This window comes from Haliotis cracherodii, unplaced genomic scaffold (assembly GCF_022045235.1).
Source record: "Haliotis cracherodii isolate W230 unplaced genomic scaffold, xgHalCrac1.p SCAF_6, whole genome shotgun sequence".
NCBI classification, from domain to species: domain Eukaryota; kingdom Metazoa; phylum Mollusca; class Gastropoda; order Lepetellida; family Haliotidae; genus Haliotis; species Haliotis cracherodii.
Genome location: NW_027266319.1, coordinates 28,281,991 through 28,309,493, shown reverse-complemented (window position 1 = coordinate 28,309,493; position 27,503 = coordinate 28,281,991). Strand labels below are relative to the sequence as shown.

The 27,503-nt window shown below is 40.1% G+C and overlaps 2 protein-coding genes and 1 long non-coding RNA gene across 3 annotated transcripts; 1 reads left to right on the top strand and 2 right to left on the bottom strand.

The window, feature by feature from the left end:
- Nucleotides 1-837: 837 nt before the first annotated feature.
- Nucleotides 838-4,499, bottom strand: LOC139445819 (uncharacterized). The gene is made up of 4 exons (XR_011651884.1): nt 4,367-4,499; nt 2,117-2,210; nt 1,718-1,788; nt 838-984 (listed from the first exon to the last, which is right to left on the bottom strand). It is a non-coding gene; the product is annotated as an uncharacterized lncRNA (long non-coding RNA).
- Nucleotides 4,500-9,303: 4,804 nt separating this feature from the next.
- On the top strand, nt 9,304-13,018 carry LOC139445620 (uncharacterized). Its single transcript, XM_071226789.1, has 4 exons — nt 9,304-9,355; nt 11,042-11,156; nt 12,258-12,421; nt 12,999-13,018. The coding sequence occupies exons 1-4, from the start codon at nt 9,304-9,306 to the stop codon at nt 13,016-13,018; spliced, it is 351 nt and encodes a 116-aa protein (XP_071082890.1).
- A 6,373-nt stretch (nt 13,019-19,391) lies between these two features.
- On the bottom strand, nt 19,392-21,932 carry LOC139446104 (uncharacterized). Its single transcript, XM_071227381.1, has 2 exons — nt 21,626-21,932; nt 19,392-20,301 (listed from the first exon to the last, which is right to left on the bottom strand). Exons 1-2 carry the CDS (start codon nt 21,677-21,679, stop codon nt 19,453-19,455), a joined length of 903 nt encoding a protein of 300 aa, XP_071083482.1. The 5' UTR covers nt 21,680-21,932; the 3' UTR covers nt 19,392-19,452.
- Nucleotides 21,933-27,503: the final 5,571 nt, after the last annotated feature.

Sequence of the window (27,503 nt, the reverse complement as noted above, 5' to 3'; positions counted from 1 at the left end):
GAGATAGTGTGGTTTGAATGCACTGCTAGGTACATTACAAGGCGTTTTGAAATATGTTTTTTTTTAAAAGCGTCTGTCGCAAAATAAATGAATGCATACCCCGCAACGCAGCCACGTCAACACTGACTCCACTCACTATCATATAAGATCTTACTTTTGTGAATGAGTTTTTTATATGTTGAGTTTTACGTTGGATTAGCGACTTGTTATTCGCTCAGTATCTTCTTAATAATTAAATTACGTAGCGTTCAAGATTAATGCACTTACGTAGCGACGTGCATGTAGTGTGTGTGTGTGTGTCTTTGTGTTAGTGTTAGTGTTAGTGTGTGAGTGTGAGTGTGAGTGTGAGTGTGTGTGTGTGTGTGTGTGTGTGTGACTGACTGTATGTACTAGTCCGGATTGATGCTCTGTGTACTTGTTAGTACTTGTATGAACTTGTATGTACTAGTATCTATTATGGATATTTATGGAAAATCTATTTCTGGTAAATGAGAGACATCATTTGAACATATACAAAAACACAAATCACAAACTTCAGATAACAGATTTTATTCTTAACCAAAAAAGAAAACAGATTTTCCGGGCATCCGTGTTACATTGCCGCATCCGGTGTACCACTATAAAACCGGCTAAAGTATGGACTTGTACAATCTGGACGCACGCACATCGTTTTATAAGTGCAGAAATCTTGAAAAAGACGGTTCACCTCAACTCTCAAGTTCCGTTTCCTTTCCACTGGCGACAGGTGAACAGCAAATATCTAGAGTTCTCCACATTTAGACAAAGTAACAACTCTTACCTTATATCTCCGTCGTTATGAAATATTTCAAAACAGACTGTTTATTGCATTAATTTATTCAATGTTTTTATCAGTGATAAAACATATCAACTCTCAATCATAACGAATGCCCGAAATCCGATGGTGAGTACAGCAGTTCTTTTGGTGTTCCTAATTTCCGGCCTCCCGTTGTTAGTTTCGATCGTCTTAACAGAAAAAAAACCAGTCGCTGTAAGTCTAGTGAATGGGTGGATTTTTATTTTACAACCAGCAATATTGCAGCGCCTTCCCCAACACAGAAATATGTGTATAACGACCCATAGGAATATACAGCGGTCACGACGGTACAGGGTGTCAGTGTTGCAAGAACACCACACGTATGTATGAACACCATGCAGCACACGTCACCCAAAGGCATGTGTTTCTGGCTTCTCATCAGGAAAACAGCTGAAACGTCTTCACCGATTGAGATCATATGATATAAGGTCCACATTCCACACGTCACGCAAAGGCATGTGTTTCTGGCTTCTCATCAGATAAACAGCTGAAACGTCTTCACCGATTGAGATCATATAATATAAGGTCCACATTCCACACGTCACCTAAAGGCATGTGTTTCTGGCTTCTCATCAGGAAAACAGCTGAAACGTCTTCACCGATTGAGATCATATGATATAAGGTCCACATTCCACACGTCACTCAAAGGCATGTGTTTCTGGCTTCTCATCAGATAAACAGCTAAAACGTCTCCACCAATTGAGATCATATAATATAAGGTCCACATTCCACACGTCAGACACAAGTTTCCCCAACACACCCACACCCTAAACTCTACCCGCCAGGAGAAGGCAGTTCTTATACGTTCCTCAGTATTTTCTATTATCCATCGTATTCGGTGGACAGATTCTAATACATCGAGGTTGAGTATGATGTACTTACTCGTACAGACGGAGAGAACACCATGGTAACAGTGCATTCCAGTCGGGCATGCAAGGACGCATATGCCTATTCTGTTGGACAAAAGCGTATTACCATCAGTAGATCATGCAACTGTAAATTTATAGCCATGTTATCGTATAATTAATACTGCTTTAAATGAAACTCATTATGTTGCAGTTTCTCATTCAAATGACGTTATGTCATCAATTTATAATGCGAACAATTATGGATGAACATATCGAATCTTTGTCAATATTAAAGCACCGTGACGTCATATCGGTTTCAATTGACAAATCGGCATTGTGAATATAGGAATGTTATAACACACGATCTGTCTATCCTTATAGGTAATATTAGATATGTCATCCCATTCTACCCTTCATCCCTAAATTTTCTCACTTGTTGCTTGTGCTGTAGTATCTGCAGTAGCCCGCGTCACAGGTGACACAGCCCATGGATGTGCACTCGGTATCGTGGCAGTTTGGAGGACACTCTGCGGCAAATATTGTGTTATATAAGATTACGATGATATGTGTAATATGGATTTACCGTTTCCTCCGTCTTCTAGCTAAACATGAAATCTCTTGTCAGGACTGATTAGGGTAGCTTGATGTTATTCATATTGATCATTGAGGTCACACGAAACATGTTCTCGCCCTCTCAAACTTGTGTTTTTTTCTTCACCAAAACTATCTTAAATGTATAAAAAATGAAATCACAGTATGACTAATATGAGAAGAACACTGTTACTGTTGCCTTTGGGTTCCACAGATAAGGGCTCTAAAGCAACAGTCACACAGACAATGCGACCGCGATGCGACCTCTTGGCGACTGATTTCTTTTGGGACCGACTGGCGATCGCTGAGACCGGTGCAACTACTTCTGCCCATATTTGGAATTAGGGTATGATCGCCGATCAATCAGCGATAGGTTTTGAGAAATATATTCATGTTTTCAATACATCATTTGATATCGGTGATACTCCCTTATTTTCTTAAACTGCCCACAATTTATATCGGTTTACCCAATCAAAGATATTTGAAAAATACACTAACCAACCACGAACTTCACCCTTCTTTTACTTAACATGCGACCAACAACAGACTGTAAGATAAAATCATTATCCACAGTAAAATAAGCATTGCTGGAGCCAGACTGTTGTTCTCACGGTTTATACATCCCACTAGAACTGTAATCTATTATTCAAAAGTGAAAATGCTCTAGACTGTAATAACCCTGATATTAGATTTACAATTTAAATCACCCTTTTGTAAAGTTGTATAATCAATCCTGTGACACAAACAAGAGGCCCATTGCGCCTGTATCGCTCACCTGGATATTACTCAATCATGACAAAATACACATTTGCATTGTACTGTTATATAATACTGCAAATATTTCGTAACTGTGACTCTGCCAGCATTTAAAAGGGATAGATGGCAAATCTTATAGCATGAACGTGTACTTCTCTAGATACAAAAGTAGTATAAAGATCTGAACCGTTTCCATGTTAAGATCCAGGATCTAAGTTTCCAGAGGCAAGGCTGGACCCCAGGGCGAGTTTGATATCTATCTCTTAGTTCTAGAGTAGAAGTCGTTTAAAACAAAACAGCTAAATTACTCCTATTTGGCATAGTGACTGTTTGGATGTCCGTTTTCACATCAAAGTCATAGATTCATGATAAAGTATTTTCCTTCAGTCTAATCCAGATTTGCAATACACATAGAGGACAACATGTACGTTCCCATATTTCTTGCATTTGTACCTGCAATATGACAGTCGTTCTGTGTTATGACATTTCGTTGCCGACATTTCAAGGCAATGTTGACGATCTGTTTGTCCGTTTCTCTGTTAATATTTGCCAAGTATTTTAATGAATCAGGTTACTGTCCGAATTATTAAAGGACATATAGGACAACATCAATATTTGGAATGAGGGCATATTTTCTCCTATCGGCCTATATTTGCCAATGGTTTTAGCGTACGTTTGACGTTTGTCAAACTGTCCTCTGTTGGAAAACCTGGTATCATCACTATTTGATAGTGATTCATAAACACATGCTCATGATATAGTCGAAATAGTAGCATCGACTCTGCTTATAGACATGGAAAAGGGTTTGGTCGCTTTTATCTATATGGAGTTTCTACATGATGACCGCATTCAACTGCAAGTCCGATCATGGTAATTATGTATGTAGAAGGTAACACTTTAACACGTATATTCAAATTTGTTCAGTGAACAATTGACTTGCCTTTGCATGTGTTTGTGTTGGGTGCCACTTATCGGGCAGGATACACTGGGATTTACGCTAATACCTAGTCTCCTCACTATTTGATAGTACTTCATAAACACATGCTCGTGATATAGTAATCGTACAATCGATGCTGCTTTGCAGATATTTCTTGTGAATATGGAAAGTGTTTTGTCGCTTTTATATAATAAACACAATTGTCCTACTGGGTTTAAATATACTTTTGAATTTGTGTACATGTATAATGTCAAAAATACGATGTCATGACGAGATCACGTTTTTCTGAAATTTGATATAATGTCATCAGAGTATATTGACTTTGTGCGTAGACGTCATCTGTTTACGGATTTAATAAGAGAGAAACAACAAACAACGAAAAACGAAACATTTACTTACGGAAAAAGAATTGCGCCTCTGTAAATGCAGATATTGAGAGCACAGTCAAAACTATGACACACAATAACTTCGCCATTATCGCTGGAGACTTGTCACAACTGAATCTTTCATTTCGCACAGGCAATTATATAGTTACCCACGACACAGCAGACCGCCTTCGAAATGATAGCACGTTACTACGGAATGATGTAAGGGACGCGTGTGCTGTATTTCACCATTTAAAGAAAGTCTTGAACAGGCGAAAACGTCTTTTCTCTGGGTACTTTGGCGACAATACAATGCTATGAGGTTGGGTGTTTGGTTTTGAGGCGGGTAGGCATGAAAATATTTCAATTACTGTATTATGGCCTGAAGGACCGAATATGTTGGCGAGTGCTATATGTTGGCTCGAGTGCTTGTTTTTAAAATAACTTCAGGTCGTGTCTGTATAAATTCGTATTACCCCACAGAGAAATTCATTCGCATTTGATTGACCAATTATTACATTGCATGTGATGCTGTATTTACTATCTATGATAAGCCAGCTTGTCGGGATGCATAAGTACTACCGTCCACATGGTATTTGCCAAACCCCCAATTATTTGAAAATGTTACTACTGGAATTGAAATATGATAGAAACTGTCCCCTAATTAACGGCTTAATTGGTTGGCTACTATCGAGACTTAAAAAAAATCAAACAATCTTTCTTTTCGTGACTATCTTGTATTTAAGACCGCCGCTTACTTTTCTAATGATTACCAGCAAAGAATATTGACATTAGTAAGTATTTTTCCATAAATCTCTTCCAAATGACCTTGGGGAGTTCTTTTGGCACATGTCATGAAAAGGTTATACCCCAGGGTTACGAGATAAGTACACAAAACGTTTGTGGTTTCACTTCCTAAAAAGACTATTATCATTAAACTTGGTAAACACCTTCACTGGGATGGGGCATCGCGCTATACTTGTTTGTTTGTTGTTTAACACCGCACTCAACAACATTCCAGCAACATGACGTCAGTCTGTAAATAATCGAGTCTGGACCAGACAATCCAGTGATTGACATCATGAGCACTGATCCACGGAAAATTAGGATACGATGACATGTATCAACCAAGTCAGCAGGCCTGAATGTCTACATGTCACATTCTCGACTTTAAAGAGAACGTTCTACGCATTAAAATCATGAGAATGGGGAATCTCGCGTTCTCGCACTTTGTGCATATTAATTATGTTTCCAAAGGTCGGGACCGCGAGAATACCCCATCCAGAATTCCATACTTTAAAGATTACATCGTAAAGGTCCGTTCCAGTTTTATCCAGTTTTCCAAGAAAACGACACCTGCAAACGCATGACCTATTTTTTTTACACCATCACAGCCTTGTCAACATTTAGATTCTGTATTTGCCACAAGCACACTCACTAACACGCGCGCGTTCTGACCAATCAAATGGGTTATTTGCAATCTGCAAAAGTTGAGAAATATTATTGAATTTGTTCAATACATGTACATACATACGAAATGACACTGGACAACAACTTGAAAACATACTCATTGTTATGTTATTGAATCAATAGAACCTGTCAACGTGAAATGATCTGAGTTTAGATCGGGATTTAAAAAACCCTCTGTTCATTATTAATGAATACATTCTACTTTACTGACGGATTCACCATTGATATTCTCCTGTCATCAAACATGGCCAGCTTCAACGCCAATACAACCCAAGCCACTGGCCATTATGTATGTTGTATTTGCAGAACTATCTCTTTATGATAGCTTGGAGTCAGATACTGATTGAAAGTGTTACGTACCCCGACGACATGTGGATCGTTATTTATGCTATCAGCCACTGATGGTGCCTTGCCAACACTAACATCTAGTCTCTGATTTGAACATATTTTACAGAAAAAAACAGTTGTTACATTATAGTAATATGATATGATCAAAAGGAGCCAATATGTTCAGATACTGCAGTTATCTGGACATGATAATATCATAGACTGGCATGGGCTTTGTTGGATATATTTGTTTCAGGGTCTGTATGACAGACTATGACTTGCCCAGACTCGATTGTTTAAAAAAACCGCCGTTGTAGAACAGAATGTTTCTTACTCTACTCATTATCGACAATCCATTAACTACCAACAGACAAACCACCAGTTAAACAACAACGACCAGGCCACCGCTTATCCAATGGGACTAAGCTCTGAAGAATGGCCTATATTATTTAAATTCATTCCTCCAAAATCAACAACTAAGGTTGGTAGCCTCAGTATACCCACGTCACGTAGAAGCTTATCGTCGGCATGCCACGGCATTGCGTGAACGTTATTTACGGTTAAACAATCGTCTTTTTATGAGCATCTGATAGCTAAAACATCAGTGTGTGCTGTTCACATTCACATCCACATGTTGTGAGTATCATGCTCCCAACAAACGCACATACCCCAATTTAGCGCTGTGAATGAACATGCACAGGTAACTGTGAATATGTATTGAAAGATGCACGATTTAATTTAAAATATAATTATTCTTATTGAACTTTATATGAAGCATAGTTACTGTTTACTGTTAATCTATATCCAAACATTTATCTAAAAGGCCATAACGATATTATATATTATTTTTTGTCTTCATACTCCGACGGCGTGTGTAGTCTTCAATCTTAATTATTCAAGATCTTTTAGGGTAGGGTGATTATGACTGCTTATGTGTAGTGTCTCATATTCCCAAGGCGACTGGCTATATAAAGTCCAGTTTCCGTCGATTGCAGGATTGGAAAATCATGTGGACCGTCAACTCGGCGTTGACAGATATTTTGCAAATATTTTCATCTTTTTATGACGAAATAGATCTTGATTACCGATGAGATCGTCATGACTGGGCGCCGCGATTTTGTTTGAAGCAAATGCAAGGAATATGATAGGTGAAATCTGATTGGTCAATAGGAGGGACATATAAGGGACATAACTCGCAATAGCCAATGATGACACTGCGAGAGGGCCACGACATTCCAGCCTAGTTCGGCAAAGGTGGAAGCTGGACTTTTATATTCAGTTAACTCCCTTGCCTCAGGAAGATGAACATATCTCACTGTGAGTACTTGTTAATGTCATCGATGTACATAAATATCAAACGTCAACGCCAGAGAATAACCAAAAATTCAAAAGAGATTTCAGTGGGCGTAAAAAGCAAAATATCACTGAGAGTTATATGAATAGCTCACTGAAAAAAGATATCCACATTCAAATCTGTATGACAGGCGGGATGACTTCACCTTTCCAATAGTCAACTTTCCGTTCATGTCGAGCAATATTCCATCAGCTCCAGCCTTTGGTGTCTATATATCACAACTTTTGCTTGACTCTTGCCAACACTGAAACACATGTGTCGCCTGAGGAATGGTAGGTTAATGAACATGTCTCTTTTCACCCAGCATCAAACGGATACCCGGTAGGATGAGATGGTAAATATAACTGTTAACCTTCTAGCATGGGTTGTATACTCCCCGTGGAGCTGATAATTACACCCCAGAACACACTGATCCACTTACCATGGTAATGGGTAATCGGGTGCTCATGCTCGTCGACTTGGTTGTCTGCGTGTCAGTCGTTGGATGTTGTTCATAATATCAAAATTCGGGTGTCGGTTCGGTTTTTACAGGCCGTCATGACGTAAAAAAACCCAAAAAACCAACATATGTTGACATGCCCTGATGAGACTCAACCCACAAAACTCTCATCATGCAAACAATTACAAACTACGATGTCGGATGAAAATGTTTATTTCTTAATCTATAAGTTAGGGGAAGCACGGGCTGTAGCAGGTCTATAGATTTTCCAGCGAAGACAAAAGGATATCTTTGCAGGGAGTGGGGAGGAGGTGTCTATAATGTTGGCAATTTACATTTATTTGAACTTTGGAGATGCTCCCTTATCCTACTGAAGTCTTCGATAAAGATTCAACTTCCCACTCGTTGGATTCAAATGACAGGAAGCATTTTGTATCTGAGATAAATCTGACTTTCTTCTACTTCCTGGTTTTCCAAAAGGTGCGGTTAATGTCCACGTTAGTGGCAGCAGCCAGACAGTCAGAGTGAGAATGTGGTTCACAATGTGAGATATATTACACCTTCCCTTTCTAATGTAAATGCCATTTTCAATTTCATCCTTCCATTTCCAAACTCTCCTTTAACTGTTACATTATTAAATGCATATAAACAGCATTATCATCGACTACGGTATAGGGTAACATCCATAAATGGACAAACTGCTAGATCTGTATGACTTACCAAATATTCGTTTCGACGAGATTAAAGTGAGGGTATATTCTGCCAATGGTTTGACGAAGGTTGATTTGTCAGATGATTAGTCAATTGAGGTATCAAATCAGATAAATGTGGATTTAGCAGTCACATCACCAAGAATGAAGAATGAACAAGAAAGATCTTTCCCCATCCCGATGAAAAGGTAGTATCAAAAGTGAAAGTTGTGACGTTATGTTCGTCAAAATGTCAAGGCGCCTGCCTTCAGAACACTGGAAGACGTGTTGGTAGGTTTCACCCCAGTGGTAAACGTCTGATCATGAGTCTTGCATCACTTCGGGCTTTCCTCCCACATTAAGCTGACACGCAGTGACATAACTGGAATACTGTTCAAAGCGGCATTAAACAAAACTCACTCATTCATAATAGAAGTACTAAATATTTTTGTGATTTACATTTTTGTGATTCATATGTAATCTCGATCTTCCTTGTACACGTTGTAAATGTGCATAGATGGAAATTGGATGTATGGAACTGCACCATGACGCGCGCCATCTTTGACCACTCACTCACTCGACATGGCCACAGCCACGTTGATCGTATCTGGAACGTCTGGTTGTGACAGATACTTCCTTACAGATAAGGAGATAAACACCCAACACAATACATCTTTATACATCTTCACACAATGAAGGCGCAGGTAGTCTTTTGTGTGTTCGCGCAACTCATGTTGATATCAGGTATGTATGTTTGTTTTCATATGAATTACAAGAATATTATTGTTAACGATTCGTTTTGGTATCTTGTTTAAAAGTAACACTACACACGTTTTTTTAAGTCAACCACATTACCATGTAAGACACTGTCAAAGGGTCTGGTAAAGCATGTTTTTGAGCGATGCCGAAGCCAGGAAGACCCAATGTCTTCTGTGAATCAAAGAAGTCATGATTGAGTTCCCTTTCTGTAGACCAGTAATAAAATTTCCAATGGGGACTTTAGTGAAGAAAGCCCCTCTGAGCTCAAACTAGCACCGTGATGTCAGCCTCGCTTTGGAATTAAAGCAGCTTTTGGAATGGACGCTCGATGACTATCTTTCACTCCTTCAGCGTAAAATCGTCATTGTAGATCAGATATTGCAGAATGTGAACACCCTTATGTTTCGTCATCCTCGATAATTTAGTGTTCATATATCTAAAAAAATGTTGCCGTTAATCCTATAGTAGAAAGGGGGCGATCGGGTACCCTAGTGGTTAAAGCGTCACGCCGTCAAGACCTGGGTTCGATTCCCGACATGGGTACAATGTGTGAAGCCCATTTCTGGTGTCCCCCGCCGTGATATTGCTGGAGTATTGCTTAAAGCGGCGTAAAACCATACTCACTCACTAAAGGAGAAAGGAGACATGGTACGTTGGCTAATCAAGGATGCTCAATATACCAATACTCTGATCGAGACCAATTACATTGTTTAATATACTCGGATTTAGTGTGTCCAACTAAATAGAAATATTATTATGTTAGAGAAGAATCCTAATGGAATCCCAAAAAGTTCCGCGATTATGAGTATCTCCTGTTCAGCAGAGATATATGCTATATCAACTGCTTTAAAGAGTGTTGAAGAAGAACATATTGTGAAAAATAAATATAAAACGTCAACCCCAGAGAATAATCTTTATCATCTTCCGAAACATTGAACGTACAAAAGTGTAGTGCACTTATGTGAATGTCTGCCAAGTGGGTAAGCATGTCCTGCGCTAATGGTAGGACCCGCCACTATATTTGCCAAAAAAGGTAAATGTTTATGTGATGCTTAACACTGCACAACATCCCTCCTAACACACGAAGGAGGCCTGTAAACAATGGAGTCTTCACCAGACATTCCAGTGACAAGACAGCGCTTTTACTGAATTTGTTAAAAACTAACAACGACATGTCTTTTGCGTACACATGCAGAGATTCTACTACTACTACTACTACTACTACTACTACTACTACTACTGACCTGTGAAGATCCGGGGTAGAAAAGGTCTTCAGAAACCCATACTTGCTGTAAAAGGCGACTATATGCTTGTCGTAACAGGCGACTAACGGGATCGGGTGGTCCGGCTCGCTGACTTGCTTGATGCTTGTCATCGTATCCCCATTGCGTGGATCGATGCTCATTGTGTCAATCCCTGGATTGTCTGGTCCAGACTCGATTATTTACAGACCGCCGTCATATAATTTGAATATTGCTGAATGTGGCGTTAACAAACAAACCACCACCACTAACACTACAACTACTACTACGACTGCTGCTGCTATATAAATTACTGCAACTACAACTGAAATTGAACTACCACACTTATCGGACTGTTCAGTGAGTCTATTTGCATTGTAAACAATGAGCCTTTGCATTGTGCATGTATTGTGATCTATTTGTGTTTCAGTTGTCGCTGCAGAGCATTGTGGTTCTAGTGGGTTCTTTGGAACTGGAAGCTACTGCTCGGAAGGATGCTGTGGCGGGGAGTGTTGTACAGAAGCACCATTGGAAACATATGGAAAGTGAGGGGTCTTTATTACCCTGTGGTATTTCCTGCGATGTAACCGTTAATCATGTTAGGGTATGATAACAAGGTGGTGACACTTCCTCAAGTTTTTAAAAGAATAGATTCCAATCACAGAGAATAGATAATGTAGATCGAGTTTCATGTCAATCACTGGATTGTCTGGCCCAGGCTCGATTATTTACAGACCGCCGTCATAAAGCTGGAATGCTTCTGAGTGGGGCGTTAACAACAAAGAAGAAGATTAAAAATGTTATTTTAGATGATAGCAATTCATGTTTTATAACCATGGCCAGTAAATAACGAATTCTTGGCCAGGCAGGCAGGTGGTTCGTAGCACCCGATCAGTCAGCTCACGCTTTGTAAACACCTGGGACCGTTCCACATAGCGACCTTAGCGCTATGGCTATCGTAAGTCTATGTTAAAGTATGGGAAATCGTCTTAGCGCTAATATCGCTTCATATGAATGAAGAGTCATCACGATCTACATACTGCCCTGGTACACACAATAGTGAACAGTGAATAGGTAGTAGGTATCGTTCACCAATGGAGCAATGTAGATATAAAAACCCGTAGGCAGCTTGGGTTGTATTCCCCCCAGGGAGTTGAGAATGATAACTGTAATCGATACGGATCCACTATTCGGGGAACAAATGAACCGCATTGAGCAGATACTATAGACTAACATCTAGTCTCTGAAATGCACATATCGTACAGAAAAAACAGTTGTTCAGTTATCTTAATAAAAATATAATAAAAGGGAGCCCAGTGACTCTCTCCCGATACTGCAGTAATCTAGACTTGCCAAACATTATAGACTTGCATGGGCCGTATTTCATATATATTTGTATCAGGGTCTGTAAGACCGACTACATATACTAGTATCTAGTCTTTAAATGTACAATACAATACAACAACAATGCAATGAGAGTTATGTCGCCTTACCCTAACTCCCGTACAGTAGCGGTGTATGAGATTGGTAAGAGCATTTGAATAACAATATTGATGTCAATGTTTATGTCTGGACTCTCCAACATCAGTGAACACATACTGTTTTATACGGCGTTAAAGTCCAACGCAGCTTGTTATGTTTTTCAGAACGCTCGGTATCATCATCGGATGTAGTGTGGGTGGAACCATGTTACTCCTCATCTTGGCGACTGTGGTCGCCTGCATCAGGACTTACCTGAGACGCAGCAATGTGGTGACTGTCCCGGCTCAGCCTGACTTCAGAGTCGCACCCGTCGCGTCCACCACATCTGCCAGTATGTATCTCACACATGCAGTTGAATGTACACTCGGAAAACTACCAAAACAGTTTCTCTGAAGAATGAGAATGTACAAACCCGTTTCTGAGTGGTGTGTGAGGTGTGTGAGGTGTGTGTGAGGTGTGTGTGAGGTGTGTGTGTGAGTGAGTGAGTGAGTGAGTGAGTGAGTGAGTGAGTGTGTGTGTGTGTGTGTGTGTGTGTGTGTGTGTGTGTGTGTGTGTGTGTGTGTGTGTGTGTGAACTAATTATCAAAGCGTGATGGATTTTAACATAACACAGGATTATCTGTAGTAAATGCAGGATATTGTACCCATGTACAATCAAACCTGACGAGAGAACGCTTTAAAATCTGGGTGACAACACCGACCCGCCTTAGTATATAATAGCTTTGTCAAATCTGTCAAGTGGACACCTGAAGGTTTCCAGTCAAACTCTGATTTCCAAGATGAATCTTCCCATAAATATATAACGTTGGCCGTCGCCTTGGACTACGTTTTACTTCTCACTCTATTGTCACTGTTACATCATAGGCATTATGACGCCACAAATACTACTGTTCTTTCTGTTTATTACAAATGCTGAACAATACTGAACATGTTAAACACATCCATTGTCATCCGACCATCACGATTACAGTTCATGCTGTGTCATTGAACCTACTTAGGCTGCCGTTCATATCGAGGGCAACCACAGCACCGATTTAGAAATATTTCTATCTTTATAATATGTCTATAAATTCTTTGACCGTGACATAAATTTGTTTCAGATAAACACGGCCAGCAAGGACTTCATATAAAATGTGGGTAATAAATCTTATCCGGAACTGAATATCTTAAATAATCATAGCTGATATATATCTTTAATTTGAATATGATGCACCGTTTTGAGCAATGAAATAAAAAAATGCATTTTACTTAATTGTGTCTGTGTCTGTCAACTGGTTGTTGTCCCTGTATACTCACCTCCAAAAGAACGCGAACAATAGAAACATATAGAGGAGTACGTTAAGAAGAGATGTTTCCAATGTGTATAGTTTAATGACAAAACTAACACTCAGTCAAGTGTTACCACAGGGTGTCATTATTCATATCACGATATGCTGCACGTGATTTCCAATCTTTACACGCTAATCCTGCACAAGACAAATGGTGCATCTCGAGTAATAGAAAAATGACGTCGTGCGATCTGTGATGATGTTCGTTTGTGCATCAAACCAGTCTAATTACGCTTGAATGTGAGTAATTCTTCATATATTAACCAAAATGTATGGTATTGGCGTTTCTTTTGTCGGTGAGTATACTCACCTCCAAAAGAACGCGAACCATAGAAACATATGTACGTTAAGGAGAGATGTTTCCAATGTGTATAGCTTAATGACAAAACTTACACTCAGTCAAGTGTTACCACAGAGTGTCATTATTCATATCACGCTAATCCTGCACGAGACAAATGGTGCATCTCGAGTCGTGGATATATGACGTCATGCGATCTGTGATGCGTTCATGAGCGTCGGTTTAAACAACATACCAGTATGTTCGTTTGTTCATCAAATCAGTCTAATAACTCTTGAATGTGAGTAAGTCTTCATATATTAACCAACATGTATGGAATTCGCGTTTTTTGTCGGTGAGTGTATATCACAAAACATCATCGAACATGGCATTTTGGGAGCTTTGGATGTTTAGCGACAGGCTTCTTAAGTTGCAAGGCATTCATTTTTCCTCTCTGAAAGAAGAAGTCAAACACTCTTTTGCGGACCCCTGTGCTCTACCATTTGATGAAACCTACAAATGACGAACAAGCGTTTTTAATCAACGCGAATCTGGAATTCGAACCCATTTCCATAGTTTCCTGACAGCCAGAGGGAGGTAACTCCTCACAGCGCTTGTCCGTGCACCCATTATTATTAATGAACCGGCTTTGATAATACCACGAGCTGTGGATCCACAGGACAAGATAAACAAATACCGACAGAAATGCAATCCAAGTGTCTATGAATGAAGCAACCAATGGTCTGTTGTGGGTTTTTTTTCAAATTAATTGATTGATTGATTGAGTAGGGTTTTACGCTGCTCTTAGCAATGGTCCAGTAATATCATGGCGGGAAAAACCAGAAATGGCCTTCACACATTGTACCCCTTTCGGGAATCGAACTCGAACACTTTAACCACTAGGCTACCCAATCGCTCCTTTTTTCAAATGAAACAATTCATTTGACCACTTGTGCTGCCTGTAAGTCAATGGCACTATTCTTAGGACTAGAAATAATGCCCAGTCTTACTGTTGGGAATCATGAAAACATATCGTCTCATCGTAATGGTATTGACAAATTGAAATGATATGATCATATCTGCTGGGGAGTAGGCGATCAGGTCCAATGGGTTGGGATGGTTGGTGTGATGAGATGGTGGCGCACTAGGTCGTTAATGAGGTCGGGGGTCAAATTCGAAATTTGGATTGCATATAATCGTATCTGCTGTAGAGAGGGCGATCAGATGGTTGGTGTGATGAGGTGGTGGCGCAGTAGGTCCTATAAAGAGGTCGGGGGTGAAATTCGAATTTTGCCAAGGTAAAGGTCCCCGACTGGGTTTCGCTTGAAAGATGAAATAATGCCCCTCACGTTGTGCAATGATGTTTTCCCAATAGTATTGACCTGTGGCTCTGCCATGGACAATATGGAGGCCAGTCTACCCCCATACCCTTATGGAACCACCCCTACGAAGTTAACGTTTCTTCAGAAAACATGACACTAGCCCAGCATCTATTATCCCAGTGCTGACGTTCCCTACACTACTGACGCCTCTGATTCAAATGACTTGCAGAGTTTTGGGATGGCGCGTAGACGTCGTGCACTCAAAGGAGATCTGTGCAGACGATTTCTCACCGTCTGTACAAGTACTCTCACTCTAGGTTACAACCGGTACCTTATCTGAGTGTCAGCTTGCAACCGATTTCTTAATGCCATCGTTCGGACTAATCTGTCATGGGCTGTGGCTGTGTGAGTGACAATGGTAAATCTAGCATACCATCCTTTGCATGTGATGTCCAAGGTCACGTGCTTAATGATTTGTCACAATGTTGTGTTAGAGAGCTTGCTTTCTTTGGAAATCGCTTACATTCATTGAAAGTGTATTTCCTGTAGTTTCATCTCAAAACTAAATGTCCCATACATTTTAGCATATCTATATATGAAATAGTACTTATAATATTGATCTGGATCTTTTTATCAAATGTCATCTTCAGCTTGCCCCAGAAATGAATCATGCTCTGAGAGCTGTAAAACGACGATCAAACATGACAACTTGTAATTGTCTGCCTGTTGAAACATGGATAATGTAAAAAAAATTAAAAACCGTGCTTCAATGTGATATCGTACGCTTTTTTGGAGATGGGAAAATATAGAGAAAACACGCTGTTTGTTAACAATGGCTATTTTTACGTACGATTCTACACGTACTAAATGATCAGTGGTACTTCTGTTTTTTACGAAACCACTTTGGATATATGTGTAATGAGGTTGTTGGTTTCCAAGTACCATATAAATCGATTATTTACAACCCGTTCCATGGTTTTACAAAAGCAGCTAGTCAATGATATTAGTCTCTAATTTGATGAATTGCTATGATCCCGTCCAGACCTAGCTATAGGGACTACAATGACATTATGCCATGATGTAGGAAAATTCCCAGAAGTCTAAGTCTGACCAAATATTTCTAAGAGTGTCTCAAGACATGACTGAGGCCAAAACTTAAGGAGCTGATAGTGAATGTTATCATCACCTGTCGCAGTATAATGAGCTTGGTCGAAGGCAGTGTGTATCTTATGGAGTGAATTATTCGAAGTAATCTTACTATTTTCTTTTCCTCTTTTTTGTGTATTTCTGATACTCATTTCTGATGTGTTGATTAAGAATGTTTGGTAAGTGTTTCGCCGAACTTGTTTGCGATATCAGATTTGTTTGTTAGTACACGGTCACCTGGAGGTGAATGCTAGATTTAGAACCTTTTAGAATCTTTAGAATCATATTCCACACCTTGGACATATGTGTTTAGAATTAATCTTGATGCTTTTTTTTATTGACTCACGTTTTATCTGCTTAAACTTATGCCGTGCTTTAGCATTTCTAATTATAATATTTTTCAAATTATGAATAAAGGGTTCCCCAGGAAATATTTTTCAGCCCTTTTTTAGCTTGTTTGTCAGTACTATCGAACTGTGGTTTTCGAATGTGTGGGTTTGCAGGGGACTTTGGTATCGTTTCAGTATCAGTTTCATTCAGTTGGTCTGAGAATAACTTAATAGGGCCAGGGACATTCTTTGAACTTTGTCAGCATGGAAGTTTTGAAATAAAGACTAGCTAGTCTTTTTGAATTCCACCGTGATGAAAGTGGAACGTCTGGTGGATTATTGGCGACAGATCTAAAGCAGAACACGCCCCAGTAGCAGCATGTAAATATGTATTGAAACCATCGTTGAAAATATGTAAGTTATTCAGTGATTCTGGGACACATGTGCCAAGTAAGTCGTACTGCAATAGCTTGGACATTGGTAACAAGGGACACATTCTGTCTCACTATGATGGAGGATCGTTCAGTGGCATTAGCACCTAGAGGAGAAATTAAATGATATAAAATGTACTAACGGAAATGTATTTGTCTGCTTGAGAAAGATGTATGTCTCTTGAAGACAGATTGCTGATGGTTTACAACCCCCTACCAATCATGGATTCCATTAAAATTGGTCCTCTGCAATTCTACTGAATTAGGGAGTTATTATCCCTCATGTTATTGGAGGTGGAAGAACTGGGGATCTACTTTTCCCCGCCTGTAGCAACTTGCTTCTGATGCCCGCAATGAAGATGAGGGGAGACATCCATGTCTTCAATGAACTTGAGTGTATTAAAAAGATGCACAGGGTCACGCAAACCCTTTGATACTCGATCAGGAGATGATCTTCTTGGTGGATCAGTCTGAGATAATGATGATGAGGTTGAGAAATAACTGAAGAGTATGACATACCTGCTATTGGTAGAGATGCTGCAAGACTGGGCACACTTGAAAAGTCGAAGTGGATTTGGAAGATATTCTTCCACGTAAATGTTACAATATCCTGTTTTGGTGGATTTCGTGTGATCAGACTGTGAAAGAGAGTGAGGGAGTATGATTTTACGCCACTTTTAGCAATTTTTCAGGAATATCACGGCGGGGAACACCAGAAATGGGGGTCACACCATGTACCCATGTCGGGAATCGAATCCTGGACGAGCGAACGCTTTAACCACGAAGCTACCCGACCGCCCCTTTGTGAAATAGAAAGTAAGTAGGGATTTGTTTTCACAGATTCTCCATTTCTCAAAGATCTTAGACATCCGTTACACATTGACTTTGTCTCACATCATAGAGCCAATGGTCGCTTCTCTGCTGGTGCCTGTTCTCTATCACTGTTCAGGGACTTGTGCAGTGAAACTGAAACTTCAGTATTCACGAGGTATTTTGTGTCAATAAGAGTAGATTCTTTTTACACATCACCGCCGATGCTATGAATTGCTTTTGATGTCGCAAATTGATTTGATTTCAGCAGTTCACCATCACGTTAAGATACCACCAAAAATCCGCTCCAGCTATCTGAAGATCTGTTGTAGGTATTGTTCTCATCAGAGTGCAAACACTCATCAAATGCTCGTTTGTGTGGTATCATGAAGACAACGGTCCATACCAGTGGATTTCCAACTGGTAGCACCAAGCATACGGGGATGGTATATTCAAGCAGAATAACTAAAATGAATCAATCCACCAGTTTGGCCAATTAGCCACAGCTTTCTGAGCATACGACAGGCAATCAGTACCCTCGTCGGCAGCTTCAACACATCGGTGGCAGGTCGTGTGATTCTTGCAAGACACACTGTAAAATCGAAGTGGATTTTGAAAAAAAATTTTCACGTCAATGTTACAATATGAAACTTCAGTATTCATGGGATATTTTTTTGACAAGAGGAGTAGCACATTGCCTCGTTTTTACGCTCTTTTTACCACCACTGAAGCCATAAATACACGTGAAGATATCACCAAAAAACCACTCCAACTATATGAAGATCTGTTGTAGGTATTGTGCTCATCAGAGGTCAAACACTCATCCAAAATTAATGCTCGTTTGTGTTGTATGATGAAGACAATGGTCCACACCAGTGGATATCCAAATGGTAGCATCAAGGCAAATTAAACAAAATAACATTTTCCAAAATCAAGTGGTGTTTTATTAGCAAACATGACCAACACCTGTAGTGAAAAGATTATTTAGATATATAATTTTGTGGAAATACAATACAAGACAATTGATAGGGTCGGGCCCATCCTAGCACCCGTCTAGGCAACGTTAAAGTCAAAGTAGTGGGTGCCACCGGTGGGGAAGGATAGGTTCATCTTCTTGCACTTTAAAAAAACCCAAAAAAACAAACCTATTTAACAGTGATTCAGTGAGTGACGCCGCTTTAAGCAATACTCCAGCAATATCAAGGCAGATGACACCAGAAATGGGCTTCAAACATTGTACCCATGTCGGAATCGAACCCGGGTCCTCGGCGCGACTGGCGAACGCTTTAACCACTAGGCTACAAGATCGCCCAACGGGGATTCAGGCACGCATGCGCACGATATAGTCGGAATGGTAGTATAGATTTCTTATGATGATGGAAAGGATTTTGCCGCTTTTTAATGTAATTCGATGCTGCGACCATACTATTCATGTTGCATTGTTACTCATTAAGGTTTAGACCTCTACTGTTTTGGTAACTATAAAATATCAACGTAGAAACTTCAGATCAAAACGATCAAATTACCAATTTTGATACCTTGAATAAACTTGCTCCCAAATGCAGATGTATATCCACAGTGTCGTTAAGTGATACCTGCTGAGTTCATAAGTCACAATTTGCTTTGCTCAATATGTTAGATGGCCATGCTCTGAATTTGACGCATATCACACATATGTCGTGACCATCTCATTTGAGGTTTGTATGATGAGATGTGGTTAAATGGATGTCTCATCACCCGAAACTGGTACACCCTGCCTTGCCCTGTATTTTCTCAGACGATAAACCTGAAAGGATACTAGGTGTGAATGCAAAATGTGTAAAAATACCACAATCAAGAAAACCAGGGCAACATATCCACAGGTTCGTCCAAAGTACTTCCATTCAAGAAAGCCTGAGTATATAACACTGTTATTGATATACCAGTGGACCAAGTTGAAGATTTTATAGATCATGAAATAAAGGACAGGCCAAATGACGCAAAACCAACGTTTTCCACGTATGGTAATAACGGCATCAACAAGGACAAATAACGTATTCACAGCGTGTACGTTGATGTTGTGGAATGCTGTGCAGTAAACATCGCTGAAACAAATTCCGGCAAAATATACCACGGTCACGATTGGCGCAAATACAAAGACGACACTTGAAAATATTTGCGAAAGGTAGAGAAGTCCAAAGCGGCACCTTGTAACAGTATTTGCGCCGTCAGTTTTAGGTGTCTGTCTTCTGCTTCTTTCCACTTGGTATGATGTGACATTTCCACCATCCGGAATGTAAGCTTGACTCGAATGTGATGAAAGAAGAATCATTGTCTGACGTCTCGACTGTGCGTTGTTACCACTGCGACTATCGACTAGGTTCACGAAGCTGATGATGGATGAGATGAAGAAATGGATCAGAACCATTATGTAGGACCATGTTGTTAGGTACGCCCCTGTATTGTACGGGAGCTCAGGCCCAGTATACCACAATACGAGACCCATCACAGTGTAGCCAAATGACACCAGATGGAACAGGAACTGCCACACATGTATGATCCATCCCCGACAACACCTGCAACATTCCTGCAACAGAGTATTTGAATATTTTATTGATCATATAATAATTGTACACATACTTTGATACTAGTGTACGACTATGTGAGTCAGATCTTACCCTGATTTTAGCAATGTTCCACAAATATCACGCCATGGGACACCAGAAAGGGGTTTCATGCATTGTACCTCTGTGGAGAGTCGAGACTGTGCTTTGGTTTGACGAGTCAACGTTTTCAACTAACGATATAACGCCAACGCCAGTCTTGGATATCCCACGACATAGATTCCATTGGGCGCAAAAGGCAACATAGGGATGAAATGTATATGAATGGATCACTGATAATCAGGCTACCCCCCCCCCCCCCCCCCCACCTCCCCCCAAAAGTTCATAATCCCAATTCTGACAGCAAATGAATATAAAAGTGACAAACTTCTTTCCACAATTATGGGAAATATCTGGTATAAGCAGTAAGTATGTATTTATGAATCACTATCAAATAGTGATGATACAGTGTTCGCTTTCATCGTCAAACGTTTATATATTATTTTTCTACAGATGATAAACGTCAACAATATCATGTAAGATATAACATGGAGTAGTAAAATATGTTTATGACGATTTGAGAATTGTGTCCATTTCACGAGGTAAGGACACATGAGTTGCCAACCTTCGGCTGTAATCCAACTATTGTGAACTTGTTTGTTGAAGTTGAGCAACATTGATGACTAACTCCAACTACCCATGACGATCCAGGTTAAAATAGGTCTTCTGCAACACATGCTTGCCGTAAGAGGCGACTTACAGGATCGGGTGGTCATGTACGGTGAATTGGTTGAAGCATGCTATCGTATCCCATTTGCGTGGATCGAGATGCACTCATGCTGTCAACAATCATAATTGTGCATTGTAAGCCACAAAAGAATAATGTGGCGAGACACTGCCCTCCCCCCCCCCCCCACCCCCCCCCCCCCCCCCCCCACCCCTCCCACACACACACTCCCCTCTCACCTCGCGTAGATTATCTGGCCCATCGCTGGTGTGAGGGCGAGCCTTTGTCGCAATGCATGTGTGCTGCTGCGCGGCGTCAGGCAACAAAACCCCTATCCTCAAACTTTGCCCAGGCATGGTGTGTAATCAACATTATATTATCAACGCAATAATAGGCAAGGCTGTAGTTTATAGAACCTACACCTACACCGAAACGTCGCTCCTAACAGTAATACAGAAGTTGGACAACCATATACTTATCCTTACTTAATCCTACGATAGGTAGTCAACAATCCTGTTCGCAGTACAATGCCTTCTTTTATAACTATCTAATATGGGTGTGGAAGACACTATTTAACTTACCAATCTAGAACATATTGAAGATCCATAAGTCGTTCTTCTGTCGAAGTCCTCCATTGATTAATTTCACACTGAGGTCAATGCAATGAATATCAAACTGTGCAAGGGTATCCTTGTGAAGTGCCGATGGTGATTTTCAGTGATTGGGCAGTTACACGTGACTTAGTCAGTATATATTTTTCACTGACATGTATTGAACTGGAGAAGACGAAAATCCATTTGATTCATTAGTTCAACCTCAGCCACTAACGCTGACTTTGGTCACATCAAATCTGTTATAGACAGGAGTAAAAACCCGTTCCGGTTTCCTTCACTCTACGGTTAAACCTACAGGTAACGTAACTCTACACTGAAAACACACCCTATGTGTATGACTCATATCAACAATCTGCAAGTCATTCAGAACAGCAGACAGCTTGTGAGCATCAAGTAGTTTTTAACGGGGTAATAGTCAGCGCACAAAGACAGTGCATTACAAACTGACACGTTGTGTATCATCAATTGACACTTGAGCTGAAGACACTGGGGGACGGTTACACGTCAGTGGGCCCTCACCAACTGAAATATTTGCATAAGTGGCGAAGGATTAAGAATAGACTGTTCCCCAGCGCTATGACTATGGTGCGCCTATGTTAAGGTATTGGAGTTAAGATTTTCATATTGATCTGATCATGACAGGATACAAGTGCTGGTCAAAAGGTTCTAAATCTGACTAACTTTCAAATATGGGCCATAACAAAATGAAATAGTCAATGCAGTACATTGTTTGAGTAGTTCATTGCAAGTGTATTTGGTCTGTTGAGGCCCTGTGTATATTAGTGACAGCCAGTTGAACGTGATAGGGGTCCAAATTGACGGAGAAATGGAAAATGACGAGTACTGTGCAATCATCAAGTTTTTATCCTTAGAGAAAAGTACTCCCAAAGAAAATTATGACAAGAGTAATGGCCCTTACTACTCCACTGTTAAACGTTGGGCAGCTATGAGTTGGAGAACAAGCGTTGATGATGACCCTAGATCTGGACGTCAACGAAGATTCAGTCAAGGAGATTGAAAAACTTATACTGTCAGATGGACGTCTTACCATTGCTGAACTTCAGGAAGACACAGGTCTAAGCCATGGATCCACTGAAATTATCATTGAACATGAACACTTACAGATGAATAAGATATCTGCTCGTTTGGTGCCAAAGTTTCTAAATTTTGATATTAAGGAAAAACGAACTGACATTGCTGGAGAAATGTCAGAGCTAATTGAGGAGGATTTCGTCAAATTCAAAGAGATGAGTAATGGGTGACGAAACATGGGTCTACCACTATGATCCCGAGTCAAACGTCAAACCATGGAATGGCACAATTCCACTTCTCCGGCACCAAAGGAATTCAAGTCTTCAAGATCAGTGAAGAACGCTATGGCGACTGTATTCTAGGATACAAAGGGTGTGATCCTTGTTGATTATGTAGAAAGTCAAAAGACGATTACTGATGTATACAATGCTGATTTGCTTCATCGCCTGAGAGATTCTATCAAAGAAACGCGGCGAGGAAGGTTGGACCCTGGAGTTCTACTATTTCATGACAATGCTTCTTCTCACACCCCTCGACATGCAAGGGTGCTGTGCGACAATGTTTGTTGGAAGAGCTTCCCCAACCTACCTGCTCGCCAGACCTAGCACCAAGTGAGTACCACCTGTTTCCTAAACTGAAAGAACACCTTCGTGGAAAGCGTTATGGCGACAACAATGACCTCAAAGCTGCCGTGAATGGTTTTTTTCGGGTGGCTTCAGAAAACTTCTTCCTGACTGAAATTTAAAAGCTTCACCAGCGATATGAACAGTGTATCGAAGGGCAGGGAGATAACGTTGAAAAATAAAATTAAAAACACTTTCACAATTGTTTGTATTATTTCAAATAATTTAACTTAGCCATACTCACGTAAATAATGAAAACAGACTAGGCGCCCTCGGATCGTCTTATAGAATATTCAGCTTTATTGGGACATATTATTCTGCAGTAAATGCTATAAAGTTCCTTGTGCTCAGAGAGACGATTTACGTCCTTTGCATAGTGTGTTCGCTCGACTACAGCCTCTGTGCATTGACTCAAAACAGACAGTGAATTGATTGCACGTTAAAAGTGGTCTACTTCGTAATAAGAGTTAGGGACCCTTATGGTGGTACCATCTTAGTTGTCGTCCTGGCCACCGTGGTCCATTGCATCAAGGCCGTCCTGAGACGCAGGAATGTGGTGATTGTTCTGGTCCAACCTGCCATCTGAGTCGCATCTGTCAGTTCCACAACATCTACTAGCATGTTTCTCAGATGAAGGTGTGTGTGTGCGCGCGCTAATACTAAATCTTGACTAATGCCGGTGATATGGTAGTTATAATTGATCGGTTGCTAATCAGGATTGTTACATCATGTCGCAGGATTCTCTTTAGAAATTCAGGACATTGTTCCCTTGTATGGACACAAACCTGGCCCTTCAGTGTGACGGGCGAACGCTTTAACCACAAGGCTACTAAATAAATCTTCCTATATATATCTCGATTGGCTGAGAGCAAATATTGCCATAACTTTTACGTAGTTAATATGTTCTTTTTGTTTTATTACAGAGGCTGATTAAGCCGTTCATATCGAGGGCAACCACAGCACCGATTTAGAGATATTTCTATTTTTATCATATGCCTATAAATTCTTTGACCGTGACATAAATTTGTTTCAGATACACACGGCCAGCAAGGACTTAATATTAATCCTATCCAGAACTGATTATCTTAAACAATGTAATGTATCATATAATGTGAATATGATGCACCGTTTTGAGCAATGCAATTAAAAAGAATGCATTTTCACTTAATTTTGTCTGTTTAGCTCAAGTGGTTGTTGTCCCTGTATACTCACCTCCAAAAGAACGCGAACCATAGAAAGATATGTACGTTTAGGAGAGATGTTTCCAATGTGTATAGCTTAATGACAAAACTAACACTCAGTCAAGTGTTACCACAGTATGTCATTATTCACATCACGCTAATCCTGCACGAGACAAATGGTGCATCTCGAGTCATGAATATATGACGTCATGCGATCTGTGATGCGTTCATGAGCGTCAGATTAAACAACATACCAGTATGTTCGTTTGTTCATCGAATCAGTCTAATAACTCTTGAATGTGAGTAATTCTTCATATATTAACCAACATATATGGTATTCGCAATTTTTTGTCGTGAGTATATATCATAAAACATAATCGAACATGGGATTTGGGGAGCTTGAGGTCGGAGGTCAAATTCGAAATTTGGATTGCATATAATCATATCTGCTGTGGAGAGGGCGATCAGATCTAATGGGTTTAATGGTTGGTGTGATGAGGTGGTGGCGCAGTAGATCCTATAAAGAGGTCGGGGGTGAAATTCGAATTTTGCCAAGGTAAAGGTCCCCGACTGGGTTTCGCTTGAAAGATGAAATGTTGCCCCTCACTTTGTGCAATGATGTTTTCCCAATAGTATTGACCTGTGGCTCTGCCATGGACAATATGGAGCGCAGTTAGGCCAGTCATTGTGATACTACCCCCATACCATTATGGAACCACCCCTAAAACGTCTATGCTGTACGAAGTTAACGTTTCGTCAGAAAACATGACATTAGCCCAGCATCTATTATCCCAGTGCTGACGTTCCCTACACCACTGACGCCTCTGATTCAAATGACTTGCAGTAAGTTTGGGGATGGCGCGTAGACGTCGTGCACGCAAAGGAGATCTGTGCAGACAAAATCTCACCGTCTGTACAAGTACTCTCACTCTAGGTTACAACCGGTACCTTATCTGAGTGTCAGCTTGCAACCGATTTCTTAATGCCATCGTTCGGACTAATCTGTCATGGGCTGTGGCTGTGTGAGTGACAATGGTAAATCTAGCATACCATCCTTTGCATGTGATGTCCAAGGTCATGTGCTTAATGATTTGTCACAATGTTGTGTTAGAGAGCTTGCTTTCTTTGGAAATCGCTTACATTCATTGAAAGTGTATTTCCTGTAGTTTCACCTCAAAACTAAATGTCCCATACATTTTAGCATATTTATATATGAAATAGTACTTATAATATTGATCTGGATCTTTTTATCAAATGTCATCTTCAGCTTGCCCCAGAAATGAATCATGCTCTGAGAGCTGTAAAACGACGATCAAACATGACAACTTGTAATTGTCTGCCTGTTGAAACATGGATAATGTAAAAAAAAGTTAAAAACCGTGCTTCAATGTGATATCGTACGCTTTTTTGGAGATGGGAAAATATAGAGAAAACACGCTGTTTGTTAATAATGGCTATTTTTACGTACGATTCTACACGTACTAAATGATCAGTGGTACTTCTGTTTTTTTACGAAACCACTTTGGATATGTGTAATGAGGTTGTTGGTTTCCAAGTACCATATAAATCGATTATTTACAACCCGTTCCATGGTTTTACAAAAGCAGCTAGTCAATGATATTAGTCTCTAATTTGATGAATTGCTATGATCCCGTCCAGGCCTAGGTATAGGGACTACAATGACATCATGCCATGATGAAGGAAAATTCCCAGAAGTCTAAGTCTGACCAAATATTTCTAAGAGTGTCTCAAGACATGACTGAGGCCAAAACTTAAGGAGCTGATAGTGAATGTTATCATCACCTGTCGCAGTATAATGAGCTTGGTCGAAGGCAGTGTGTATCTTATGGAGTGAATTATTCGAAGTAATCTTACTATTTTCTTTTCCTCTTGTTTGTGTATTTCTGATACTCATTTCTGATGTGTTGATTAAGAATGTTTGGTAAGTGTTTCGCCGAACTTGTTTGCGATAACAGATTTGTTTGTTAGTACACGGTCACCTGGAGGTGAATGCTAGATTTAGAACCTTTTAGAATCTTTAGAATCATATTCCACACCTTGGACATATGTGTTTAGAATTAATCTTGATGCTTTTTTTTATTGACTCACGTTTTATCTGCTTAAACTTATGCCGTGCTTTAGCATTTCTAATTATAATATTTTTCAAATTATGAATAAAGGGTTCCCCAGGAAATATTTTTCAGCCCTAGCAGATCTAAAGCAGAACACGCCCCAGTAGCAGCATGTAAATATGTATTGAAACCATCGTTGAAAATATGTAAGTTATTCAGTGATTCTGGGACACATGTGCCAAGTAAGTCGTACTGCAACAGCTTGGACATTGGTAACAAGGGACACATTCTGTCTCACTATGATGGAGGATCGTTCAGTGGCATTAGCACCTAGAGGAGAAATTAAATGATATAAACTGTACTAACGGAAATGTATTTGTCTGCTTGAGAAAGATGTATTTCTCTTGAAGACAGATTGATGATGGTTTACAACCTTCTACCAATAATGGATTCCATTAAAATTGGTCCTCAGACCTCTGCAATTCTACTGAATTAGGGAGTTATTATTACTTTTCCCCGCCTGTAGCGACTTGCTTCTGATGCCCGCAATGAAGATGAGGGGAGACATCCATGTCTTCAATGAACTTGAGTGTATTAAAAAGATGCACAGGGTCACGTAAACCCTTTGATACTCGATCAGGAGATGATCTTCTTGGTGAATCAGTCTGAGATAATGATGATGAGGGTGAGAAATAACTGAAGAGTATGACATACCTGCTATTGGTAGAGATGCTGCAAGACTGGGCACACTTGAAAAGTCGAAGTGGATTTGGAAGATATTCTTCCATGTAAATGTTACAATATCCTGTTTTGATGGATTTTGTGTGATCAGACTGTGAAAGAGAGTGAGTGAGTATGATTTCACGCCACGTTTAGCAATTTTCCAGGAATATCACGGCGGGGGACACCAGAAATGGGGGTCACACAATGTACCCAT